This window comes from Danio aesculapii, chromosome 3 (assembly GCF_903798145.1).
Source record: "Danio aesculapii chromosome 3, fDanAes4.1, whole genome shotgun sequence".
In the NCBI taxonomy this organism is placed as follows: domain Eukaryota; kingdom Metazoa; phylum Chordata; class Actinopteri; order Cypriniformes; family Danionidae; genus Danio; species Danio aesculapii.
This window is the reverse complement of record NC_079437.1, coordinates 40,872,317-40,899,406: the sequence shown is the minus strand read 5'-3', so window position 1 is coordinate 40,899,406 and position 27,090 is coordinate 40,872,317. Positions and strand designations below refer to the sequence as shown.

General features: G+C 39.6%; 1 protein-coding gene across 3 annotated transcripts in view; it reads left to right on the top strand.

Moving 5' to 3' along the window:
* cacna1ha (calcium channel, voltage-dependent, T type, alpha 1H subunit a) overlaps positions 1–27,090 on the top strand; it is a 114,035-nt gene that overhangs the window by 64,530 nt on the left and 22,415 nt on the right. The window contains exons 12-23 of one of the 3 annotated variants that reach the window (XM_056453998.1): positions 1,183–1,338; positions 5,157–5,238; positions 6,745–6,953; positions 8,768–9,127; positions 12,465–12,565; positions 14,259–14,376; positions 14,460–14,528; positions 14,619–14,803; positions 15,144–15,270; positions 16,493–16,618; positions 17,002–17,091; positions 17,201–17,393. In XM_056453998.1, the coding sequence (XP_056309973.1) occupies positions 1,183–1,338; positions 5,157–5,238; positions 6,745–6,953; positions 8,768–9,127; positions 12,465–12,565; positions 14,259–14,376; positions 14,460–14,528; positions 14,619–14,803; positions 15,144–15,270; positions 16,493–16,618; positions 17,002–17,091; positions 17,201–17,393 (1,816 nt within the window). Of the gene's footprint in view, positions 1–1,182; positions 1,339–5,156; positions 5,239–6,744; positions 6,954–8,767; positions 9,128–12,464; positions 12,566–14,258; positions 14,377–14,459; positions 14,529–14,618; positions 14,804–15,143; positions 15,271–16,492; positions 16,619–17,001; positions 17,092–17,200; positions 17,415–27,090 lie in introns of all 3 variants that reach the window. The other 2 variants (XM_056453997.1, XM_056453996.1) reach the window with 2 other exon arrangements.

Here is a 27,090-nt window from a genome sequence, read left to right as displayed (position 1 = left end):
TTATTTAAGCTATAAGGTTTTTAATGATTTAGTGGGGTTTTGATACAGTTCGTTATGTAAATTGTAAAGAAATCACAAATACACGACCAATATCATTGATTTTTGGAAAATAAATAATGTATATAGAAATATTTAAAACTGCCAAGGTCAAGGTCACCTTTAGATTTTTTCATTGCAAATGGTTACAGAACAAACCACTGTTACCCTAACTTACCTATTTACCTTCCATACAATTCATGTTTATTTCTGTAGCGCTTTTACAATGTAGATTGTGTCAAAGCAGCTTAACATAGACGTTCTAGTAAATTGTCAGTCCAGTTTTTAGAGTTTAAGCGCAGTTTAATTTAGGTCAGTGTGGTTTAAATTTCACTGCTGGAAGTCCAAACACTGAATGGCAAATCCATCAATGCGCAGTTCCACAAGTCCCAAACCAAGCAAGCCAGTGGCGAGAAACAAACTTAAACTTAAACTAGTGAGCTGCAAAGTATCTTTTGAGTTAAGCCTTTAGATTGCACTTTAAGCTGAATATTAATATCTTGAAAAATAATTAGTAAAATATTATGCTTTATCATCATGGCAATGACAAAATAAATTAGGTAGTTGTTTTAATAGTTGTTTAAAAATGTGTGGGAAAAAATTCTCTCCATCAAACTGCACTTGGGAAATATTTGTTTATATGTTTATCCCGTAAACCATACACATGAACCGCAACTATCTTGAGCTGAATAGTAGCTTCTTTGCAGCTCACTACAATGTAAATCCTTTGTGTGCTTTACAATACTTTTTGCATCAGCATAATTTCTTGTGATTCGGCCGAGTTGCCAAATCCGCACTGCTGTCTTTTTGTGCCATGCACGTTTACAGCAGCTATTCTCACTAGTTTATCAAACACAATTTTGTGATTTTAGAAAGTCTTAATTGGTAGACTATGGCAGCCAGCTACTTACAATATGGAGCAGAACTCAGGATAGATAGTACAATGTCATCAAAAAAAATTAAAACACTTTTTATTCAGGAACAACATCATCAAATTGTGTATTATTCATTGCTGAAACACTTCTGAAACAGGAAAACACTAGACAAAGCACTACTGTATATTGCGCATTAATGAATACACAGTTTTCCTCCTTTTATTCAGTCCTTTTGTATTTCTCATACAAACTGCTTGCGTTTGTGTTTCAGATTCTGACCCAGGAAGACTGGAACGTGGTCCTCTATAATGGAATGGCTTCCACCAGCCCATGGGCGGCTCTTTATTTTGTTGCCCTCATGACGTTTGGGAATTATGTGCTCTTTAATCTACTGGTGGCCATTTTAGTGGAAGGGTTTCAGGCAGAGGTAACAAAAAAAGACTCTATTTCACTATTTTAAGTGCCTGTTGTTTTTTTTTTTTTTGTGGAGGGAGCAGATCTGTGAACAAAGTTGCTGCTTTTTGTAGATAGTTTGTGGAGTTAAATGTGATTGCTTATACAGTGCCGCAGTCAGCATTTGAAATATGATTTCAGCTGTTTACCTCCTTTAAAAATTATACAAATCAATAATGTATCAAATGCAAAAATAAAATATCTGAAACTATGCTCATGCTTATAGACAAATATTTTAATTTGTGTACATATATATATATATATACACACAGTTGAAGTCCCCCCTGAATAATTATTAGCCCCCCTGAATTATTACTCCCCCTGTTTATTTTTTTTATAATTTCTTATATTTTTTTTATATATATATGCCTAATTTCTGTTTAACTGAGAAAAGATTAGTTTTAATAATTAATAGTTTTAATAACTCGTTTCTAATAACTGATTTATTTTAGCCCCCCTGAATTATTCGCCCCCCTGTTTATTTTTTCCCCCATTTCTGTTTAATGGAGAGAAGATTTAATTAGTGCCTTTATTAATCTGGGGTCGCCACAGCGGAATGAACCACCAACTTATCCAGCACATGTTTTACGCAGCGGATGCCCTTCCGCTGGGAAACATCTATACACACTCACTCACACTTATACTCTACAGACAATTTAGCCTTCCCAATTCACCTGTACCACATGTCTTTGGACTGTGGGGGAAACAGGAGCACCGGGAGGAAACCCACGCGAATGCAGGGAGAACATGCAAACTCCACACAGAAATTCCAACTGACCCAGCCGAGGCTCGAACCAGCGACCTTCTTGCTGTGAGGCGATAGCACTAGAGAGAAGATTTGTTCAACACATTTCTAAACACAATAGTTTTAATTACTCATTTCTAATAACTGAATTATTTTATCTTTAATATTTAATAATATTTGACTAGATATTTTTCAAGACACTTATATACATCTTAAAGTGACATTTAAAGGCTAAACTAGGTTAATTAGGGTAGGCAGGTTAGGGTAATTAGACAAGTTATAATGATGGTTTGTTCTGTAGACTATCAGAAAAGAAAAGTGAAGTTTATTTATAAACTATTTTCGAGAGGATCACATGCTTATAATTGATCTCGGCTGGACCCGCATTAGCTCTACAGGATTCTCTAGTCAGATGATTTCAAAGTCACTATAAATAACCATAATCTTCACACCACAGTCACCTTCGCCTTGAAGAATCCCCCCTCTATTCCTCCCCCTTTTTTTCCTAGATTGGGCAGCACAACGGCTCAGTGGTTAGTACTGTTGCCTCACAGCAAGAACATCGCTGGTTCCGGTCCTTGTCGGGCTGATTGGTGTTACTGTGCAAAGTTTGCATGTCCTCCCTGTGTTTGTGTGGGTTTTGCCGGTTCCCTGGTTTCCTCCTTCCGTCCAAAGACATGCGTCATAAGTAAACCGACTAAACAAAATTGGCACCATAGTAAGGTTCCTAGCCAACAGTATTATTCCTCATAAATTTGTTATTAGCCACAAACAAGCAGGATAGTTCTTGAGATCTACCTGAGCTCAATCTCCCCTCTCGCCCTCCAAATAGGAGGGAGCCCAGGGCTCGACGATCTTTTGAGTTTAGGGCTCTCTCCCAGGACAGCATTTCAAACATGCTTATAATCAATTGTCAGCTAAGTGTGAACTCTTGAAATCAAGTTTTGTGGTACTCAAAAAGACTTTATGAGTCATTTAAAATACACCTTATTCAACTAAAACAGAAAGGTTTGTATGTATTTTGCTCTTTCATTTATCTAAGAAAAACATTTGAGGCCCTGAAAATGCAAAAACTTTTGAAAATGAGTTAAATAGATTTGGAAAATGATCCCATGTGTAAAATGGGAATGTCATGACAATTTTTGAAAACATCTGTCATCTGTACTTCAAAAAAGCAAGGGTTGTTTTGTTTTGGAAACTTTAAATTTTAACCTACAAAGCAGAAAGATCTTTTTACAACCCTCACAATTTGTTCCACACATTTACTAAAACTATACAAATAGCTATTCATTCATTTTTTTTCGGCTTAGTCCGTTTATTAATCAAGAGTTGCTACAGCGGAATGAACCGCCAACTTATCCAGCATATGTTTTACGCAGTGGATGCCCTTCCAGCTGCAACCCATCACTGGGAAAAAACTATACACTCTCATTCACACACACACACACACACTACAGACAATTTAGCTTACCCAATTCACCTTTGCCACATGTCTTTTTCACAAGTTTGTGAACTTGCTTTTTATTTGTGAATATATTGCATTTATTTTTACATTAAAAAGATAATGGTTCCATATAATATATATATTTTTAATATGCAGTTTATTTGTATAAAAAAATAACTATAGAGAAAGAGAGTGTTTTGAGTTTCATGCTAGGGCCAAAAACCTGGAATTGCTTCGGCCCTAAGTCCGTCCTGTTCGTCCACTAATATATTGCACTTAAAGGAGTGGTTGAAAATAACACTGGAGTGCACTGGAAGGGATGCTGGTTTGATTGTGCTTTGCTGGTTAATAACTCCCTCAGACAGACCTTGTGATAGATATTTAACACTTATCAAGCTGTCTCTGGCGACACAGTGGCGAAGTAGGTAGTGCTGTCGCCTCACAGCAAGAAGGTCGCTGGTTCGAGCCTCGGCTGGTTCAGTTGGCCTTTCTGTGTGGAGTTTGTATGTTCTCCCTGCGTTCACGTGGCTAAATTGTCCATAGTGTATGAGTGTGAATGAGTGTGTGTGGATGTTTCCCAGAGATGGGTTACGGCTGAAAGGGCATCCGCTGTGTAAAAACATGCTGAAAAAGTTGGTGGTTCATTCCGGTGTGGTGACCCCAGATTATTGAAGGGACTAAGCCAAAAAGAAAATGAATGAATGAAGCTGTCTCTTAGTAATTTGATAATAAACTAATAAACTAAATATTTAGATTTCTGTTATATGTACAAATGTTAATTTAACAATTAATGTATATAAAACTTACACCGATAGGATTCAGCTGTCAATGCCATTCCGTGGTCAGATTCGGAAACTGATTCACATGCAAACTCCCACAGTGCATTATTATGGGTATTCTCTGACTGTTGAACGACATTAGTTGTACTTTGGTTATTGCGGTGCATTGTGGGATCGACTGGGTGTACTTCAGAACATTCACTATGGCTTCGAACATCACTATAAATGTTTGCTGCCTCAAATAGTACACTATTCAAGGGTATAGAGGGTAATTTCATTTTAGTTAATTAGATAAATATATATATATATAAATTAAGAACTAAATTTAACCTGGTCGCTGCTGTATTATACAGGATGGTCACTCCAGGTTAACCTGTGGCATTTGTGCAACAGACATTTGGCTTCATGAGGATGCAGATTTGTGCAAAAACTAAGTATCTGCTTCCTCCAGATAGTCTGGGGAGTTAAAGTGCATTGCTGATATAGGGCTGCAGCGTTTGGCCCATCTGTCATGCTCGGGGACTGTGTGAATTGTGAACCTGTTATTAGTAGGTGTAAACCTGCGAAGGCTAAAACAAACACCAACTTCACATAACCCCAGCCGAAAAAGAGGACTTACAAAGTAGCAGGGCACTGATGATGCAGGCACCACAGCTGTCTGTATGCACAGCAGGCTGAGACTGAGTGAAGGCCAGTTTGTTGTTGACGTCCTCTGAGAGAGCGCGTCTCCTGTTTGGCTTCAATGCATTCAGAATAAAGCTTTACTGGGCTCAGCAGTTCCTGAAACACTATGAGCTGTCCATAAAATCTCTTGTGCTTTGCAGGGAGATGCTAACAAGTCAGACGGGGATGAGGAAAAGACATCAGTGAACTCTGAAGAGAAAATGGAGCAACTGCAAAGTTCAGGTTACTTGCTTTTACACATAAATGTTATTAACATGCAAAATTACTTTTTGTGCATGCATGGACAATTTTTACAATACATCCATTTTTCGTAGTCATTCAGTCAGACATAGAATTAAGTCTGTTATAGATGCCATTAAAGAGAGCAGTGGTCCTCCAGAGTCACATTAAATTCATTGAGCATCTATTTTGCATACAGTAAAGTATACACTTACTGGCCACTTTATTAGGTATACCTTACTAATACCGAGCTGGACCCCCTTTTGCCTTCAGAACTGCCTTAATCCTTCATGGCATAGATTCAACAAGAGACTGGAAATATTGCTCAGAGATTTTGCTCCATATTGACATGATAGCATCACACAATTGCTGCAGATTTGTCGATGCGAATCTCCCGTTCCACTACATCCCAAAGGTGCTTTATTGGATTGAAATCTGATGACTGTGGAGGCCATTTAAGTACCGTGACCTCATTGTCATGTTCAAGAAACCAGTCTGAGATGATTCACACTTTATGACATGGTGCATTATCCTACTGGAAGTAGCCATCAGAAGATGGGTACACTGTGGTCCTAAAGGGATGGACATCGTCAGCAACAATAATCTGGTAGGCTGTGGCAGTGACACGATGCTCTGTTGGTACTAATGGGACCAAAGTGTGCCGAGAATATATCCCCCACACCATTACACCACAACTAGCAGCCTGAACCATTGATACAAGACAGGATGGATCCATGCTTTCATGTTGTTGATGCCAAATTCTGGCCCCACCATCTGAATGTTGCAGCAGAAATCGAGACTCATCAGACCAGGCAATGTTTTTACAATCTTCTGTTGTCCATTTTTGGTGAGCCTGTGCAAATTGTAGCCTCAGTTTCCTGTTCTTAGCTGACAGGAGTGACACCTGGTGTGGTCTTCTGCTGCTGTAGCTCATCTGCCACTAGGTTTGAAGTGTTGTGCATTCAGAGATGCTCTTCTGCATACATCAGTTGTAACGAGTGGTCATTTCAGTTACTGTGCCCTTCGCTTGAACCAGTCATTCACCTCTGACCTCTGGCATCAACAAGACATTTGCACCCACAGTACTGCCGCTCACTGGATATTTACTCTTTTTTGGACCATTCTCTAGAGATGGTTGTGTGTGAAAATCCCAGTAGATCTGTAGATCCCAGTTTCTGAAATACTCAGACCAGCCCATCTGGCACCAACAACCATGCCACATTCAGTCACTTAAATCCCCTTTCTTCCCCATTCTGCTTGGTTTGAACTGCAGCAGATCGTCTTGACCATGTCTACATGCCTAAATGCACTGAGTTGCTGCCACGTGATTAGCTGATTAGAAATTAGCGTTAACGAGCAGTTGAACACATTTGTACAGTTGTACTTAATAAAGTAGCCAATCAGTGTATGAGCATACTGAAAAACAAAAACAACTGACTTTGCATGCCTTAAGTAATTCCTGCATGGTGATGACTTGTATTCTAGTACCCCTTTCGATTTCTGATCCAGACTTGAAGTTCTACTCTCTGATGTTATCAGCCAATGGGCATGTGGATCCTCGTGGCACTTTGCCTCCACCAATCATCATGCGCACTGCTGCCACACCCATGCCCACTCCAAAGAGCTCTCTGGGGCCAGAGTCTGTGTTTGACTTGACCGAGTCCAGACGGGGCAGTGCTGTCTCCATAGATCCAAATGCTTTTGATCAGAAGTCCCTGGTAAGAAAGTCTTGTTTGTTATAGTGGTGTCATGGGTTGATAGTTTCAGGCAGTTTTGTAATCACCTAATAACATTATTTACCTTTTTATGACAGTGAGGTCAATTAAGGCGGGATCAATGAAAACTTAACAGTATTATTCCAATATTAATTAGCTACACTACTGGTCAGTAGGATTTTTAAATGTTTTAAAATAAGCTTATCCTGCTCACCAAGACTGCATTTATTTAATCAAATATACAGTACACATTATGAAATGTTATTGCACTATAAAATAACTGTTCAAAAGTAGTTATAATTTATATTAATATTAATTATATTAATAATATAATTTAATCATTTTTTCCAGTGATTTTAAAGATGAATTTTAAGCTTCATTATTCCAGTCTTCAGTCACATGATCCTTCAGAAACCAGTCTTATTATTATTATTATTATTATTATTATTATTATTATTATTATTAATAATAATAATAATAATGATAATAGTAATAAAAGCAATAATGACTGGAGTAATAATTCCATTTAAAACTACATACAATAAGAAAGCAGTTATTTAAAATGTTAATAAATATTTAACAATTAAAAAAAATATATATATTTAATGCCGCCTTGATGAACAGAATAATTTTCTTTTAAAAAAACATGAAAAAAACATAAAACATACATTTACATACAAGTGAAATTGTATGAATTCATACAAATCCTCCAATATTCTGACAATATCGTCGGCTGGTTAAATCAAATGTTTGTTTACATTTGTTTGTTTAAACATTCTTTCTGAAAATGATATAAATGTTTTATTTTTTCAAAACAGTATGAAACGAAAATATATACATAAAAAAAAACACTTTTTTAATATAAATATGGCTTGATTTTAGATTACATTTAGAAATTATTTCCTTTTTTGTAGACACTATTAATTGTCATTGACTTAATATTTGTATACAATGTCAATTTGGATACAAGTGTCTGCCAAATCCTTTAAAAAAAACATACATGCAAGTATTTTATGTTATTTCATTTCTCGTTGCTCATTTTAGTTTAGTTAGTAGAAAAATACTACTGTGTTCACCTAAAATATTACAGATACTTCGCTGGATATTACCGTGTACTGACCTGAGAATCCCTAATAATCTTTTTTGAGCTATAATCACCATTTTCATCTTCCCAGTCAGTCATTATAATTGTTTGTGATTCAGTTTGAGTCATTCAAACATACTCAGACTCAGACTCAATTTTATTATCCCGTTTAGGGAAATTAAATTTGCTCTGCCAATACATCACTTTTTAGATGCATCTAAAATGAACCAATGGCCACCATTATAAAATTATTTTACAATGAAAGAAATTCAAATTTATAAAAGAACTCTAATGCAAAACGATCTAAGTTTCATCTGAATAAACATTTTAAACTTAAACGTCTTTTTTATTGACAGCCTGGGTGTTAGATTGGAATGTCAACATATTGTCGATAATGATCTCTTGATATTTAAGTGTATGTGTAACAGTTTACTCACACACTGAAAACAAATATATGTCTAATGGAGTGGATATACAGTAGTCAACATTCAAAGTGAATCAAAAATGTTATTCAAAATTGTCCAATTGTTTTAATAGTTTTATAACATCTTTGATGAAAGGTGATGATCCATTTCAAATGTTGACTACTGTATACCTAAAAGCTTGTGTAGGAAACAAGCATGCAGTTGGTTTGAAGCATTTGTTAAAGATGTAGCAGCTTTCTTTCTGAAGCATCCTCTACTACTGCATACTGTTATGTACTGTATGTGTGTAAACTCTTTTACTATCCCAGTCCAGCCCAAGAAGATCACCATGCCACCCCCGTGGCTCGGGTAGTAACTGGGGAAGCCGCAGGTCCTCCTGGAACAGCTTAGGACGGGCGCCAAGTTTGAAAAGGAAGGACACATCTGGGGAGCGTGAGTCTCTGCTGTCCGGGGAGGGCAGGGGCAGCTTTGAGGATGACGACATAGAGGCCGAGAAGCTGACTAACATCAGCGGAGGCTCCCTGCAGCACCCCAGCTCTCTGGACATCCCAGAAATGCCTCAAATGGGGGAATACCTCGACTGCAATGGACGAAGCCAACACATACTCGCTGACCTGTCTGCCAGTCTCAACAAAGAGGACTCCATCGCTGAGGAGGACATGGATGATGTACGTTACGCCTCTTCTGTGTTTTTCAAAGATTTTTTTTTTTTCCTCAGGGGGTTTTCTTGTGTGGAGACTAATTGTCAAGCTGTAATTGATTCTGCATGGTAGTTTGGAGGCGGTAATTGTTTTTCTTGGCGGGTGGAAAATGACCTTTATTGGTGTCAGTGTGATGATATCTGCGCACTCAAGAGGCCTCATCTTGAAATTGAGTTTCAAGTGCTGTGAAATGCAATACAATACAGGGCATACAATACATACAGTACAAACCATGTATCCAGAAAGGCAAATGTCTGGACAACCTACTTATTCACATTTTAAATAAATTTTTTAATACATTTCTCTTAGATTTTTATTAATCTAAGAAATTTCAATATTGATAATAGTAAGAAATGTTATGTGAGCACCTTATAAGCATATTATTATGATTATGGATTGTGAAATATGTATTATTATATATAATTTAAAGAGAACTAATATAATAATGAGTAATAATAGCATAACATAACATAACTTAACATAACATAATTATTATAAGTAATATAATATAATATAATATAATATAATATAATATAATATAATATAATATAATATAATATAATATAATATAATATAATATAATATAATATAATATAATATAATATAATATAATATAGGTGGCGCAGTAGGTAGTGCTGTCGCCTCACAGCAAGAAGGTCACTGGTTCGAGCCTCGGCTAGGTCAGTCGGCGTTTCTGTGTGGAGAATGCATGTTCTCAATGCGTTTGCGTGGGTTTCCTCCGGGTGCTCCGGTTTCCCCCACAGTCCAAAGACATGCGGTACAGGTGAATTGGGTAGGCTAAATTGTCTGTAGTGTATGAGTGTGAATGTGTATGGATGTTTCGTGTGGTTCATGCCGCTGTGGCGACCCCAAATTAATAAAGGCACTAAGCCGAAAAGAAAATGAATGAATAATATAATATAATATAATATAATATAATATAATATAATATAATATAATATAATATAATATAATGTAATATAATATAATATAATATAATATAATATAATATAAGATAATATAATATAATATAATATAATATAATATAATACATGAGCAATATCACACTCGTAGCAGTGCGATGTGGCTGTATATCGGCACTGGTGGGAGGCATGCGTTGGCACGAAGCCACATCACGCTGCTACGAGTGTAATATTGCGTTTATACAACAGTTATACAACAGATGGCAACAGATGTACAACAGATGGCATAATTGTGTATATAAAAAAGAAAATCAAACACGGAGAGTCTAAAATCCGTTTATATGAGGAACTACTTTCTTCCGCCATTCATTCACATCTACAGCTGACATCAGAACAGCAGAAGCTGTCACTAATTCACTAACGTCACTTTAGAGCTAGTATTTGAATGATTCTCTAGCATAAAGTCTAAAGTGATGACAAAGGTAATTTTGCTGACATTTTAAGATTATAAGGCTAAACGGCATGAAATGCCATCAGTCTAGAGAGATATCTCCCTACAGTATTTCAGTCTATTACAGTCTACAGTATTTCTTTGTTGCAATCGGCATATCACAATAATTAACCCCAAAAAAAGCAGCGCAATCACTACCAGATTTCTGTTGTGTTTGCTATAAGTAAAACACTAAACACATGCGGGCATTTCTTCTTTCTTTCTGCCAACACAACACATATTCCTGATATGCGAGTCCCATCTCACACTCAATACACTACAATTACATGGAATAAATACAGTACTACAACATATAAAATAGAGTAATCGACATAGAAAGTAATTTACCTGTTTAATAATAATTTGATCAGCTGTAGTTTAAAAATTACCATGTATTTTTCCTCCTCTATGGGCTTATTATGCAGTCTCTGTTGCTACGTATCTTGTGGATGGACAACATCAACCATCTGTGCTCAATATACCAGGTTAATGGCCGCCAACACGCTGTCTCTCAGAAATTTTAAATATTTAAAATAAGCACCATTATTATAAATAAACTGCATAGTTGCAATTTAAACAACTACATTCTTGACTAAAAAGAGGCTCAAAAGTACATTATGTTGTCCAACAGCAGCAATATTTGTCAAACTGTAGAGTGTCCTCTGCTTGTTGCTGTAACTTACAGTATGTGGGCAGAGTAATACACAAGGGTGAAGGGTGAAGAGGCGGTATGAGTGCTGTTACTGGCAGAATATCGCACGGCTATTCAAGAACCAGATTCAAGAACCAGACAGAACTGTTGTTTAAAATACAATATAATATATTTTCACTCAAATGTGTTTTTATTGTGTATTCATTTGCACATGTTTTATTTGTTTACTTGTCCATTCTGTGTTCATCTATAAGAGGTCAAACAGTATTTTATTAACATTTATGGTGGTTATTTTGTTATTAAAAAGGGTTATCCATAATGTTACTGTAGGGATTATGTACAGTTTTGACCCAAAGAATGACCAGTCTGTCAGATGAAGAAGAGAGATTCAAATAAATAAATGAATTTTACTGAAGATAGTTTGCAGTTTCATCAGCAGAAGCCAGCTTCAACACTCGAAAATGAGTTCCTAGGCTGCTCTGCTGACAATAACAAATCAATAACAATTATACTCTCACATAAAGTCATTTACTGTGTCACACATATAGGTGTTCTAACCTGATTGGTTAAAACACAGATAGACTAGGAATATTTCCACGTGGGTGTGTGCATACAATTCTGTACAATAACTTATTCATAACTTATTCATTAGTTAAAATCAATTCAAAGTTAAATACTCATTCAAATAAACATATTTAATAAAAATAATGAGAAACAGGATGATGAGGAAAGGATAAACGTTGATTCATGCTGAGATGGTTTGGAAGGTATAAATCCGAATCCTTCATTACATATGTGAGTGCATAAAAATATCCATAAATGTGTCAGTGCTGCACCAGAACAAGTGGAAGTGATTTCCCACAAATGTATTGCCATCCTTATAATTACAGATACTTTATAGAGTCATTTCTTGATCCATCTTTCTATCTGAGTACCCTTCAAATCAGTAAGATGTAATTGGATTTTAATTGCACAAGATGTATTTTGCAGAAAACACATCTCCAAAATAAACAGTTCATTACATGTTTACAAAATGGTGATTTATCACATTTAAACAAGCAGGCATTTCGAATTCCTCTTTATTGATGTATTGAATCAAGACCATTAGCCTAATGCTAATAAGCGAAGGTTCTAATCTAATCTAAATGCTTTAAACTGTTGAAAATTAGTGTTTAAGGATGTAGTAATTAGCCATAGTTCTGGTTGAGTTTGCTGACACTTCTGTTTTGTTTGTTACAGAGCTTCTGTTTCCGTCTCAGGAGGACCCTGGCAGCTTATAAACCCAAGTGGTGCAAAGATCATGAGGAGTGGTCACTTTACCTGTTCTCTCCTCAGAACAAGTACGTTTTTGTCCTGATACCAGTGCATTTTTAGACATCCATTCTTTATGTGGGTGTGGCTATGTATGCTACCTGACAAAAGTCTTGTGATTGATCCCAGCTGTAAGAGCAACAAATAGTAAATTGACTTCTAGTTGATCATTTAGAAAAGTGGCAGAAGGTAGATTTTTCCAATGAATCATCTGTTGAACTGCATCCCAATCATCACAAATACTGCAAAAGACTTACAGTATTGGACCCAAGATTCTCCCAGAAATCGGTCAAGTTTGGTGGAGGAAAAATCAGGGTTTGGGGTTACATTCAATACAAGAGATCTGCAGAGTGGATGGCAACATCACCAGGCTGAGGTATCAAGACATTTGTTTTGCCCGTTACATTACAAACCACAGGAGAGGGCGAATTCTTCAGCAGGATTCAGGTTTCAGTTCCTGAAAGCAAAGAAAGTCAAGGTGCTCCAGGATTGGCCAGCCCAGTCACCAGAATGAATATTATTGAGCATGTCTGTGATAAGATGGAGGAGGCATTGAAGATAAATTCAAAGAATCTTGATGAACTCTGGGAGTCCTGCAAGAACACTTTCTTTGGCATTCCAGATGACTTTATTAATAAGTTAATTGAGTCATTGCAGAGATGTATGGATGCAGTCCTCCAAGCTCATGCCAGTCATACACAATATTAATTCTTTTTCCTTTGCACCATGACTTTATATTCTATACTGTACATTATTTCTGTTAAGTGAAAAGACTTTTGTTTAAACAAAGTCAGACCTTACAGTCCTAATTAAGTAATTAAAAATCAAGGCATGATCATATTTTATTTTGGTAAAATAAGCGTAATCTAGAGGCCTTTATCTTTCATATAAGCCACTTCTGATACCAAATGATCAACTAGAAGTCAAGTTATTATTTGTTGTTCTGTTCCTAAAACTTGTATAGGCGATAAGACTTTTGTCAGATAGTGTGTTATTATATGACTTATTTTATTTTATAAAATTTTTACTTAACTACAATATTATTCTTTTAATTCCACTACATTTAATAGAAGTAGAAGAATAAAAAGTTTATTTTGAAGTGGAGAAATCATCGCCCACTCAGACAATAGCAATAGCAGTGTCTGATTCATGAATAGACTAAATTAAATGAACTTGAACTTAAATAAACAGTTAACCTGTTTAATCAAATCACAAATTAAACTGTACATTTGCATCTGTTCTTGAGTCAACATCTCACTGATTCTATTGATCCATTCTGAGTGAGTCTGCAGTTAACAACTCACAGATTCAGACGATGAATTCTGAGCAAGTCTGCAATTAACGATTTACTGATTCAAATGATCCATTCATTGCGAGTTTGCAGTTGATGACTCAATGATTAAGATGATTCATTCTGAGCGAGTCTGCAATAAATGACTCACAGATTCAAATGATCCATTAAGAGCAAGTGTGCTGACAACTTACTGATTTAAACAATCTGGTCAAAGCGAGTCTGGAGTTAATGACTCTATTTTCTAGTAAGGGGTGCAATTCGGTGTTTCCTGACTATATCCTTCCCAAATTTACAAACAGTGTCCTAAATTTGTGTGGTTGGGACTGCTGTGCACCTTTTGACCTAACGTGCAGTACAATCTATATCTTTAATGGCATACATTTCTCTTTCATGGTAATATTTGTGAATGTTCTACAATTCTCTTCTAGGTTTCGGATGATGTGTCAAATACTCATTTCTCACAAGATGTTCGATTATGTAGTTTTAGTATTCATCTTCCTAAACTGCATCACTATTGCTCTGGAAAGACCCAATATTCAGCAATCTGTAAGTGGAATCTCTAATGTCATTTGCTGTCTTGTTGCTTTCTGGATATCCAATGAAGTATGTCATTTTGCTTTTCATTTCAGGAGCGAGCATTTCTCAGCATCTCAAACTATGTTTTCACTGTGATATTTGTTGCTGAAATGACAGTAAAGGTATGATTTAAAAATTTATATTATTATTTTTTGTTAAGAGCATACATTTCATAAAGCAGTTGCATAGACGTAATATGGCTTGTGTTAAAGGTGGTGGCCCGTGGTTTCTACTCCGGGAACCACAGTTATCTAAAGAGCACATGGAATGTTTTGGATGGGGTGCTGGTCTTTGTGTCCCTCATTGACATTCTGGTCTCTCTGGCCTCCAATGCTGAAAACCGAATCTTTGGCATCCTGAGGGTTCTTCGCCTGCTGCGAACTCTGCGGCCACTGAGGTGAGCCAGAGAAAGGTCAAAACATGCTCGTCTGAGGCGCAGGCGATCAATGAAATCCCTTACACGGTTATTGCTCCAGTTAAGGAATAAACTGAAGGTTAATTATGTGGTTGCATTATTTCCAGAACCTACAAGCTAAAAGCCCCTTCTCACTTACCGATTCAGCTTAAGCTTGGCAAAATGAAGTCTGTTAGCCTTGAAAGGATTTTAAAGCAGGCAGTGGTTATTTGATCTTAACGGTCATTCAGACAATTGTGTCATTATATAAATGTTAAATCTATGGAACGGAATCTAAAAAGCTTGAAATGGTTTGTTTTTGTTTGTCTGTTTTTCTCTCTAGAGTAATTAGTCGTGCTCCTGGTCTGAAGCTGGTAGTAGAAACGTTGATAACGTCCCTGAGGCCCATCGGGAACATTGTGCTGATCTGCTGTGCTTTCTTTATTGTTTTCGGCATTCTTGGAGTTCAGGTGAATGCTTCAGTCACTACATTTTACTGGACAAGAGAGCTAAAAAAAAAATTCAAATGGCAAGAAATAATAATAAAAATAATAATAATAATTCTTTATATTTAAATACTGTAGCACTTTTTTAGACACTCAAAGTGCTTTACACAATGGGGGGGTCTCCTCCTAAATTTGCAATATTTACAATATAAACAGGTCAAAGAAAACACTACTGGTGTTCTCATCAAATTAAAATTGTCCATCAAAGCAGTTTTGACAGCTGAAAACACTAGTGCTGTTCTAAAAATGCCAACACAGGCTCATTCTGAAAACGTAGCCCTATATACGTTTCTCAAGATCATGAATTATGTAGCCAGAGCTACGTATGGCTGCATTTTGTCTTTAAAACAAATGATTCGAGGCAGTATGACGTTATTCCTTTTCGTGCTTACCTTCGTATGGACAGCTTTCCCGCTGTTGCCAGTTTGTCCAGTTAGCTCGCCTTGTTCAAAGGCGGACTTAAGATGCAGAGAGGAGTTAATCAGTGGGGTACGAGTCCGGCTCTGAATAACACAACTGAGAACCGGGTAAGTAACTGTACTATACACTGTGTTTTATGCGGCCACTGCGATTGGATACTACACCAAAGTCGGCGACCTGAGGGTGCTACAGACTGTACCAATATTATGGGAGTTTTCCGGGAGAAATAACAAAACAGGAGGGTGACGGGAGATGGGTCTGAAATACAGGAGACTCCTGGGAAAAACGGGAATGTTGGCAGGTATGGTGGTTGGGTCAATTGGTGCTTTTGAAAACAATATTGGTTGGGTTTAGGGAAGGAGGAGGTTGGGTCAGTCAATTAGTCAGTCAGTCAGTGGACAGCGGCCTCTGGTGGATTTACGTGAGATGAGCAGACGTGAATGGTCCTAGTGTGAGAAATTTGAGATCTCAAAAAGCATACAAAGTGGTCTCTAGTGGATTAACAAAAACTGCTAAAAAAATTACCTCCTGGGACATATTTGGTACACTCCAGAAATATATATAGCGGTACATTTCAGAATGAGCCTTGGTTGAATAATGCTCAGCTGCGAGCACTTCGTGAACTGTTGGAGCATTTCAAAAATGCAGAGCATGGTTTTCAGAGTAGTTTTCAAAGTGTTTGCATCTGTCAGCACAGATATTGAGATATTAAATTAGACTTTTGCTATGAACATGCTATGAACATGTTTGCTTTGATCAATTGCAGCTCTTCAAAGGAAAGTTTTTCCACTGTGAAGGCGGCGATACCAGAAACATCACCAATAAGTCTGACTGTCTTCAGGCAAACCTCAAATGGATTAGAAGAAAGTACAATTTTGACAACTTGGGACAGGTACCATTTTCCTCACATATCATTCATAGATTCTACATTTACATTTAGTAATATAGCAGACAGTTTTGTCTAAAATGATTTGCAAATGAGGAAGGCATCAAGCAACTAATCCAAAACAGGCAATACTTACAAGAAGGGCTACATATTGTAGGTTTTGACTATGTTAGAAAAATAAAAGCTACATGTGGTGGAGGGAGAAAAGAGAGAGGTGGTGTTTCGACACAGTGAAGTATAATAAAGTGACTGGCTGAATAAAAAAGTGAGGTCATGATGCTCGACCTCCAGAAAATAATTTTCTCCAGTAATATGGTCGAAATGATTCCCAGATTGCATATACGAGTCCTGTAATGGCACTGAATGAATGATGATTCTCTGTTCCACAGGCTCTCATGTCTCTTTTCGTGCTTTCCTGTAAAGATGGATGGGTCAATATAATGTATGATGGGTTGGATGCTGTCGGCGTGGACCAGCAGGTTTGCATCTGCTTTGCTCATTGTTTCAGCATTTATAAAAATCATATAACCTTCCTAATTTGTCAAATGATGGATTTGTCCTTTCTCTTCCTGCCCTTCATGTCCACAGCCTGAGCGCAACCACAACCCCTGGATGCTGTTATATTTTATCTCCTTTCTGCTAATCGTCAGCTTCTTCGTACTAAACATGTTTGTCGGAGTTGTGGTGGAAAACTTCCACAAGTGTCGTCAAGACCAGGAGGAAGTGGAGGCGCGTCTGCTCGAGCAGAAGAAGCAAAAACTGATGGCGAAAAAGCGCAGGAGTAAGGAGAATTGCGGGTCTGGTCGGTAGTCTATTTTTCTGAGCACTGCCTGCTTCCAGAGCCTGAGAGAGAAAGCTAGAGTTTTTTTTATTTAAAAAGTCAGAAGCAGTCTAAAGGCTGAGGAAATTCAAAACCCTTGCACATTTTGGCACCAATCTGATGTCAGCCTTGGATTGTGATGGACTGCAGCATGTTCCTGCATGAGATGCCCGCAACACTAAGGGCTGCATGACAAGTCAACAGGGCGAGTTTGCACAGTACATGTAAGGTCATCATGGTCAAAGCAGCAGAGCATCCTGCTGTTGTTATTAAGTGTGGGGATCGGTTAGTTGAAGTTTGAACTAATTAGGACTGTTCAGTTTATATATTAGTTCCATTTTAGTACCATCAGAGGGCTTTAAAATTGAAATGCCAAGTTTGAGCTTGTACAGTCAACAATTGCAATTTTGTGTTTAAAAGACCTTTCAGAAGTTCACACTTAGCTGATGATTGATAATAAAGCGTACTTGGCATGCTGTCCCGGGAGAGAGCCCTAAGCTCAGAATATCATCGAGCCCGGGGCTCCCTCCTGTTTGAAGGGCGAGAGGAGAGTTTGAGCTCAGGTAGGTCTCGAAAACTCCCCTGCTTGTGAACGTGCTGAGATATATCTGGCTAAGAGTTGTCTTAAGATGCTATTTTGGAGTAGTCAATTTACTTATGGCATATGTCTTTGGACGGTGGGAAGAAACCGGGAAACTCGAGGGAAACCAATGCGAAAACGGTAAATACATGCAAACTCCGCACAGAAACGCCGACTAGCCTGGTAAGGGGCCCAACCAGCGGCGTTCGTGCTGTGAGGCAACAGTGCTAACCACTGGGCCGCCATGCCGCCCTATCGGAAAAGGGGAGGAGTAGAGGTGGAAGGGGGGATTTTTCAAGACAAAGATGACTGGAGTGGAAAACTCTAGTTATTTATAGTATATCAGTATTCATCTGATTGGTGCAATATACGGAGCTGATGCGGTACCAGTTGTGTTCAATCATAAGCACGTGATCCTCTCAAAATTAGTTTATGAATAAACCACACCTAATAGAGAACCAAACAAAGAAATTTGGGCTGTGACTGAACATCTAATAGACGTCTTAGCAATAGTAAAAGACTAGTAATCAAATATACAGGAATGAACGATTGCACAAGTGAAGCTTGTCTAATCTGTTTATTTGATGACTCTATTTTTGGACTATTACTGGATGTCTATTAGATTTTCATTGGCAGCCCAAATTTAGCCTTCCAGGACATCTATGCTATGCATCTAGCTTGCTGGGTTATTGCAAACAGGCAAAGGTAATGTTTACATTTTGCCTCCAAATAAAAAAAATAGCATTTCTTTTTTTTTGTATTAGTACATAAAAGTATTTTTTGTTCAATTTATTTCCTTTTTTTTATTTTTTTTTTTCAAATTGTTTATTTTGTTAATTCTTAAGTATTATTTTTAAAGTAAATTTTCCCCAGATTTCAGTGAATCTTCAAAAGAAGCCTAATTAAAACAAAAAGTTAATGTAAAACCAATCAGAAATCATTTAGAATTGTACAAGACCAGGGAGGAAATAAGGAAAAGTTGTTTTTTTTAGTACAATGTGGTTATATTCTCATGAAAGATATGAGTTTTCATCTGCCTCTTGAATATTTTCAGAGATTCTGCACTTTGGATGGGCTGAAAAAGATGGTTCTGTGAAGTGATTTTGTGGCTTGAGGTGACAAGGCGGCGCTCATAAGTGCAAATGGAGGTAGGAGGGTGCAGCATATCAATGTCTTGAACTTGATGTGATCTGCAACCGATGACCAGTACAGAGAGATAAAGAGAAGGATGACATGGGCTGTCAGTCATGTCATCAAAGGGTGTTTTGTGTTGGATTTGTGCTTGCTTATTATATTAGGCACAGTGATTGATCTGCACAGTAATATTCATTGAGTATTGTGTTCTTCAATATGCTGTGATTTCCTCTGTGTTTATATGACTGATGAAGGTCAGGAGACCGAGACATTACTTTGAATCAATTTTTTATCAAACATTGATAGTGTGCGGGATGATTTGTTAGTTTTCGCTCCATTTCACATGGTTTGTTTTGTTTGTTTATTTCTTCAGGTGCGCTGAGTTTGAACAGCTGATTTGAATGTTATCACTCGATTGAATGGCCGTTATCAGCTAATAGAAATGGGCCAGTAGGGGCCTTCTGCGTCTTCTAGTAGGCTCAGAAGGCTGTTATCATCCATTCACATGGTTAATCAGCTATAGATCACATACGGCTGTGGCCGGAAGTTAACAAGAATTATTTATATTATTTATAAAATTTCCCATTAATTGTATTTAATTAACGTCTACCCCAACCCTAAACCAACCGTCACATTAATGTAAAATAGATCTGGATCTGAAGTCTTCTCTATTAGTATAGCTGATTAACCATGTGGATGGATTATAACAGCCTTTTGAGCCTACTAGTAGGTGCAGAAGGCCCCTACTGGCCCATATTTATCAGCTGATAACCACTGATAAACCCATTCAATCGAGTGATAACAATCGAAGCGAGTGATTTGAACTTATGTAATGTTTTAGTAATTGAAAACTTTAAGTGTTAATGGATCGAAAGTGAGTTTATTGTCTTAATAATACAGGGGAACCATGACAAAAGTGAAGGTGTTTGTGACAGTTTCTAAGATGGAATAATTTATTATTCTAGATTATACTGTTGAACTCAAACATATGTTTCAGCATTATATCCAGTTGAGAGATAGGAAATGGTTAGCTTGTTGCAGTCTGGCTGTCAGTCTGAATCACTTTGGCACACTGAAGGCACTATTAACGTTGTCTGGTTCACTTCTGTGAGTATTAAGGATTCTGAGAAGGAAGGCCGTGATTTTACGTGACTAAACGAATAAATGTGAAGCAGTGTGTTCTTTGTTTAAGCACCATGCCTGCCACTGCAAAAAAAGCAAGGTTTCTGATAAATGATCTTTAGCATAAAGGCTGACAGTTTTATCTGCGTTTGTCACACTTGGCTCCTCCAGCCTTTACTGCAGTCAAGGGATTAATCGTGTATGTGACTATGACTTACAGTACTCATAGCAGTTTTATTTGCCTGGATCTATTCAATGATCCTCGAATGCTTTCATCTGGGAGAGATCGAAGGACGTTTAATGAAACAATCAACACAGAGTGAATTAGCAGGACAAGGAAGAGAAAGAGGCAAATCTTTTAAAATAGGGATAGTGGGCCTCATTTATGAAATGAATGTTCCACAGAAAAGGGTGTGGATGGTCATTTTAACACAAAACTTTAATCAGTATGAATCCATATGGATGTGAGTGTAAAGAGTGTAAAGAGTCTCCCTGTGGTTGTGTGTAATGAGTATGAATGAGTATGAACTGCTGGGGGAGTGTTGTTTTAATGGAACTTGATGCTGCATGCCGTATGGGGAAAAAAAAACTCCACATATCACGGTGTGTGTGTCTGTGGTCCTATTGACTCGATAGGTGCAGAGAATATGTCAAACAGCCGTGTGTGTACAGACTGTCCTGTCGCAAAATTGATTCTACATGACGGTAATAGTTTGATTAAGCTGTTTACTGGTCTGTACAGCACTTCAATAATGCAAATAAAATGTCATACTCCACATGTCTTAATACAATTTCTGTTTAGTTCGATTATGACCTTAATCAGATTAAATTAATAAAAATTGTCCTCTAAATTAATATTGTCTTCATCATGTTAAAATCGGATTATTGGTGTCCATGTAAACGTACTCAATGTAGAGAAAAACAAATAAACATATTAGTGGAACAAAAGGTCATTAGTAGATTAAAAGTACTGATACAGTACTAAAATTGTACACAAGTAAAAGTAAATGTAAATATTTTTGGACTACTTAGTAATGTGCAATTCCTGGGAAAAATTGCTCGTGGTAATTTAATTATTTGCAATCTGTTAGGCATCAGTTGGCATTTCTGTGTGGAGTTTGCATGTTCTCCCTGCGCTCGCGTGGGTTTCCTCCGGGTGCTCCAGTTTCCCCCACAGTTCAAAGACATGTGGTACAGGTGAATTGGGTAGGCTAAATTGTCCGTAGGGAATGAGTGTGTATGGATGTTTTCCAGAGATCGGTTGCAGCTGGAAGGGCATTCGCTGCGGAAAACAAGTGCTGGATAAGTTGGTGGTTCGTTCCACTGTGGCGACCCTGGATTAATAAAGGGACTAAACCGAAAAGAAAATGAATGAATGAATGGTCGTTATCAGTGGTTATCAGCTGATAGATATGGGCCAGTAGAGGCCTTCTGTGCCTATTGGTAGGCTCAGTAGACTTTTATCATCCATCCACATGGTTAATCAGCTAGAGATCACATATGGCTGCTGCCGGAAGTTAACGAGAATTATTCATAGTATTTAATAAATTTTCCATTAATAGTATTTAATTAACGTCTACCCCTACCCCAATGGGGAACTGAACTGACAAAGCTGAAAAAGCGCACGTATCTCCGAGTTAGGGAGAATGGCGCAGCAAGCGTGTTTCGACACCTCAACCGAATCGTTTCCTCAGTCATCAAGGTTAATCTAATACCCTTGAGGAAACCGGCTCCACTCGCAGATTGTAAAACTTTGCAAATGTATAGGGTGTCACCCAGCCCGCAGCTCTACAAATGTCTGTCAGAGCGCCGAGTGCTAACGCCCAGAAGGATGCGACGCTCTGAGTGGAGTGCGCTGTCACCCCCGGGGGACACGGCTCACCCTGGCTCTGGTAAGCGCAGGAGATGGCATCCACTATCCAGTGGGCCAACCTCTGTTTAGATACGGCACTTCCCTTCTGCTGACCACCGTAACAAACAAAGAGCTGATCACAGGATCTAAAGCTCTGAGTGCGGTCCACATAAATTCGCAAAGCGCAAACAAGACACAGCAATGAAAGGGCTGGGTCTGCCTCCTCCACGGGCAGAGATTGCAGGCTCACTACCTGATCCTTAAACGGCATGGTAGGAACCTTAGGCACATAGCCGGGCCGGGGTCTCAGGACAACGTGAGAGTAGGCCGGCCCGAATTCTAGGCACGAGTCACTGACCGAAAATGCCTCCAGGTCCCCAACCCCCTGTCTTCAAGGACAGAAATCTCAAGGATACTCGAGTAGAGTGGTTCGAAGGAATCCCCACGTAGGCTCGTTAGCACTACCGCGAGATCCCAAGAGGGCATGAGAGGGGGCGTTCGCCTCACATCTCTGAGGAACAGGATGATGAGGTTATGCCTCCCAACGGTGCCGCCATCCACCGCATCATGATGAGTTGAAATGTTGGCCACGTAAACCCTCAGTGTGGGGGGCGACAGCCTTCGCTCCAACCTGTCCTGAAGGAAAGAAAGCACAACACTGATCTGGCAAGATCAGGGGTCTTCTCGGCAAGAAGCCCACCGCTCAGTGAATAGACTCCACTTCAGGGCATAGGCATGCATCGTAGAAAGTGCTGTAGCCTGAGTTATGGTATTAACCACCGCAGTCGGTAGGTTACCTAATTCTTCCTCGCTGCGTCTATGGACCACACGTGGAGGTTCCACAGATCTGGGCGAGGGTGCCAGATGGTGCCCTGTCCCTGAGAGAGTAGGTCCTCTCTCAAAGAGACCCGCCGGGGGGGGGGGTCAACGCGAGGAGGGAGGGATCTAATATCCAGGTTCGGTTGGACCAGAGAGGTGCAACTAGCAAGACCTGCTCCTCGTCCTCCCTGACATTGCACAGTAACTGCGCGAGTAGGCTCACTGGGGGAAACGCATATTTGCGCATGCCTCGTGACTCAGGGTGGAGTCGATATTCTCCCGGGATTAGGAGCTGCCGTGAGAGCCTGTCAGCCGCACGGTTGAGCTCGTCTGGAATGTGAATAGCAAGCAGCAACTTCCGCCGCATATGACTCCAGAGGAGCAGACGGCGAGCGAGCTGAGACATGCGGCAGGAGCGTATACCCTCCATACGGTTGATATACGCTACCGTCGCCATGCTGTCCGTCCTGACCAGCACTTTTTGCCCCCTCAGCACCAGTAAAAAGCGGCACAGAGCGAGAAACACTGCCAACAGCTCTAGGCAGTTGATATGCCAATGCAGCTGGGTTCCTTCCCACAGGTCCGCAGCAGCATGCCCACAACACAAGGTCCCCCAACCCGTACTGGACGCATCTGTCGAAACGACAACATGCCTGGACACCTGACCTAGGGGCACTCTGGGCCAGTAGGAAGGAGGGGTCTCTCCAGGGGGTGAGGGCGTGGCGACACAGCGCAGTGACAGTCACTCGGTGTGTGCTCGCATGCCATGCGTGTCTGGGGACCCGATCATGGAGCCAATGCTGTAGTGGTCTTATATGGAGCAATCCGAGCGGCGTGGCCGCGGCTGCGGATGCCATATTCCCCAGGAGCCTGTCGAACTCTCTTAGATAGTTCAGCATTAGCTCGGCGCGTTCTCGTGAGAGGCGCGCCTTCTTGGTGACCGAGTCCAGCTCTAATCCGAGTAAGGAGATGCTCTGCATGGGGGCGAGCTTGCTCTTTTATCGGTTGAACTAAAAGCCCAACAGGTGAAGTTGCCAGAGCACCTTGTCTCTGTGCCAAATCAATTGCTCCCGATAGTGGGCTAAAATCAGCCAGTCATCGATATAATTGAGCACGAGGGCATGAGGGCACCCTCCGCGAGCTTGGTGAAAAATTGCTCCAGCTATTGCTGCAAACCAATCCCGAGGACAAACGCATCAGATGATGCGCTTCTGCATAAGCATTCTGAAGCGCAGCCTGTGAAGGCAGCGGTTCAAAATGCGCAGATCTAGGATTGGCCATAGCCCACCACTCTTTTTGGGCATGATGAAGTACGGGCTGTAAAACCCGCCCTCCATCTCGGCTGGAGGTCCGGCTCTCCTCTCGCAAGACAGGGGCGGATATAGGGCTGACCCTGGTGAAATACACGCCCGTGAACCTGGGAGGCCGTTTCGCGAACTGTATCGCATAGCCGAGACTGATCGTACGGATAAACCTTTGCGATGGGCTGGCCCGCGCTAACCAGGCAGGCACAGCCCTCGCAAGTGGTCCCACCCGCACGATTGCTGATGTGCCAGCGGCAGGGCAGCGTGGAGTGAGTGGCTCACCCAGGGAACGCTGGGGTCCAACGTGAGAGCAGGAGACGAGAGGCTCGCTCTCATCTCGCACCCAAACTCCAGAGTAGGGGCTGGGAGTGGGAGAGAAAGGAGACCGTTCTCTCGCGCTCTGTGAGCCATTGGTGAAATGCACCGATCCTGCGAGCTGGAAAGCATAGCTTCCCAGACTGGCAGTGTTCGGGCTTTCACATCCAGAGAAGGGGAAAAATGCTCTTTCATTGCTATTTTATTTGATGGCGTTTTTTTTTTTACGGCATTAAATGAAGAGCCCTGCCCTCCAGTGGGGAAAGAGAAAATTCCCTCCTCCCCAGATGGCCTGTCCCTGGGGCGGGGGGCGCTGGTTGCCTGCGAGATGCTCGGCGTAGCCGCTTGGCCGGAGGTGCAGGCGGGGGCAGCGGAGCAAAAGCTACAGGCGAGCATCCTCTGCAAAAAGCAGTGGATGTGGATGGCTCTCCGGGGGGGGAGCGGTCATACAATCCCGCTGATAGAGCTATCGCCCATGGACTCTGAATGCTCCATCACCAGCATGAATTCCTGGGCTAATTCACTGATGGTGTCGCTGAACAGGCCAGCCTGGAATATGGATGAGTTAAGAAAGCGAACTTTGTCAACATCACGCATATCACCAGGTTTAGCCCGAGGTGGGCACACAAAGGAAGCGCACGCAGATCGGGCAGGAAAAAAGTGCCCTCAAGACTGCGTGAGCTTACTGCACACTTCCGGGAAGAAGGGGATGGAAGGCTTTGAAGGTCTTGCCTCATATTCTCCGCATAACACCTATCTAGTCGGTCCGGCCGCGGGGCTGGGGGATAAACCATCACCAGGCTCATGGCCGAAGCAACCCGAGAAAGCACGGCCATCATGTCTGCTTTTTACATGCCAACGCCACGTTTTCCACCCCGGAGGGGGGGAGCGAGCGGGTTCACATCTCCATCAGACAATGACAGCCCATCCTCCGATGCAGCGATGGACATCTGATCCTCAGTGTCATCATGTGAGAGAGCGACCATCCGAGGATAGAGCGCTTCTCTTCACCTGAAGCTTGAATGGAGCAAGTGGAGGAGCGAGAGGTCCACCGCCCTTGTCATTTATAAGGGATTTATAAAGCATAAATAGTCCTCACTTTAAATTAGGTCACAAAACTTGATGAAGTTGAGTTAATAAAGCATTTATTAACTTACAAATGAACTATTAATATATGCCTGAATAATAAGAATTATAAATGTAATTTTAATAGTTTATTAATTCATTCTGAATGACCTTAAAAAACAACCAACTATGGCTAAATAAATGATTTGTAAATAATGCAATACTTAATTTAGTAATAAAAAATAAATCATTAACAAATGATTGAACAAATTAACAAATTATGAAAGTACAATTATTAAGCACATTATAAATGTGGTCGTAAGTCAAGAATACAGCATTTGTAATTGCAGTTATAAACTGCTTACTAAAGTTTTTTAATGTAGAGTTAATGCTTAACAGATAAGGAATTCACTATTTTTTTAATGCTTAACAAATGATTCATAGTGTGTAGTTATTATAAAGTGTTACCGAGTCTTCTCTATTAGTATAGCTGATTAACCACGAGAATTATTTAAATTATTAATACAATTTTCCATTAATTGTATTTTATTAATATCTACCCCTACCCCAACCCTAAACCCATCACAGTAATGTAAAAACAGATCTGGAGTTTTCTCTATTAGTATAGCTGATCAACCACGAGAATTATTTACATTTTTTATTAGATTTCCATTAATTGTATTTTATTATCGTCTACACAGTAATGTAAAAACAGATCTAGATCTGGAGTCTCTATTAGTATAGCTGATTAACCATGTGGATGGATGATAACAGCCTTCTGAGCCTACCAGCCAATGCAAAACTGCAGATTTTCTACCTTTACAGCCTTTTTAAAATGTTTTTAGGTCAGAGACTACTGCACATTGCAATTATAATTTGTATACAGTGTTGAATTCAGTTAATTCTGCACACCCACAAATCATATGGTCCATCCTTAATCTTATTTATCAAGTATTTACTATAGGTTTATTTGTAATAAAGCTTTCACTAAAAGAACAATAAGTTAAGCTTAACTCATTTCATTTTCTGCCGAATTCAGCAGATTTTCCTCTAAATTCAGAACAAAAACGCATATAACACATACACAGATTCCATCTGGGCCTGCCAATATTGCATCATATTGAAATCCAGGCTGTTTCTATGTGCGACTTTAAGACTTTGAAGATGGCCACAAGTGTCATACAGCACAGTATCTGCTAGTGCGATATGATCCATGTAACAGTTATGTTGTATACCTGCATGTTTAACTATCAGATATTCAGCAGCTCAAAGGCTTCTCTCTTGGCGTATGGGATTTACCTATAAACACGCTTTTACGGCAGACTCAGAAAGATGGATTCAATCTCTATTCAATTTTATGGTTGCTGTCATGTCCGATATATCACGCACAAGACAACTAATCGATAAACAGTCACCTCTAAGCTCTCCTTGAGAAATACTCACTGAAATATGTTCTCCAACACACAC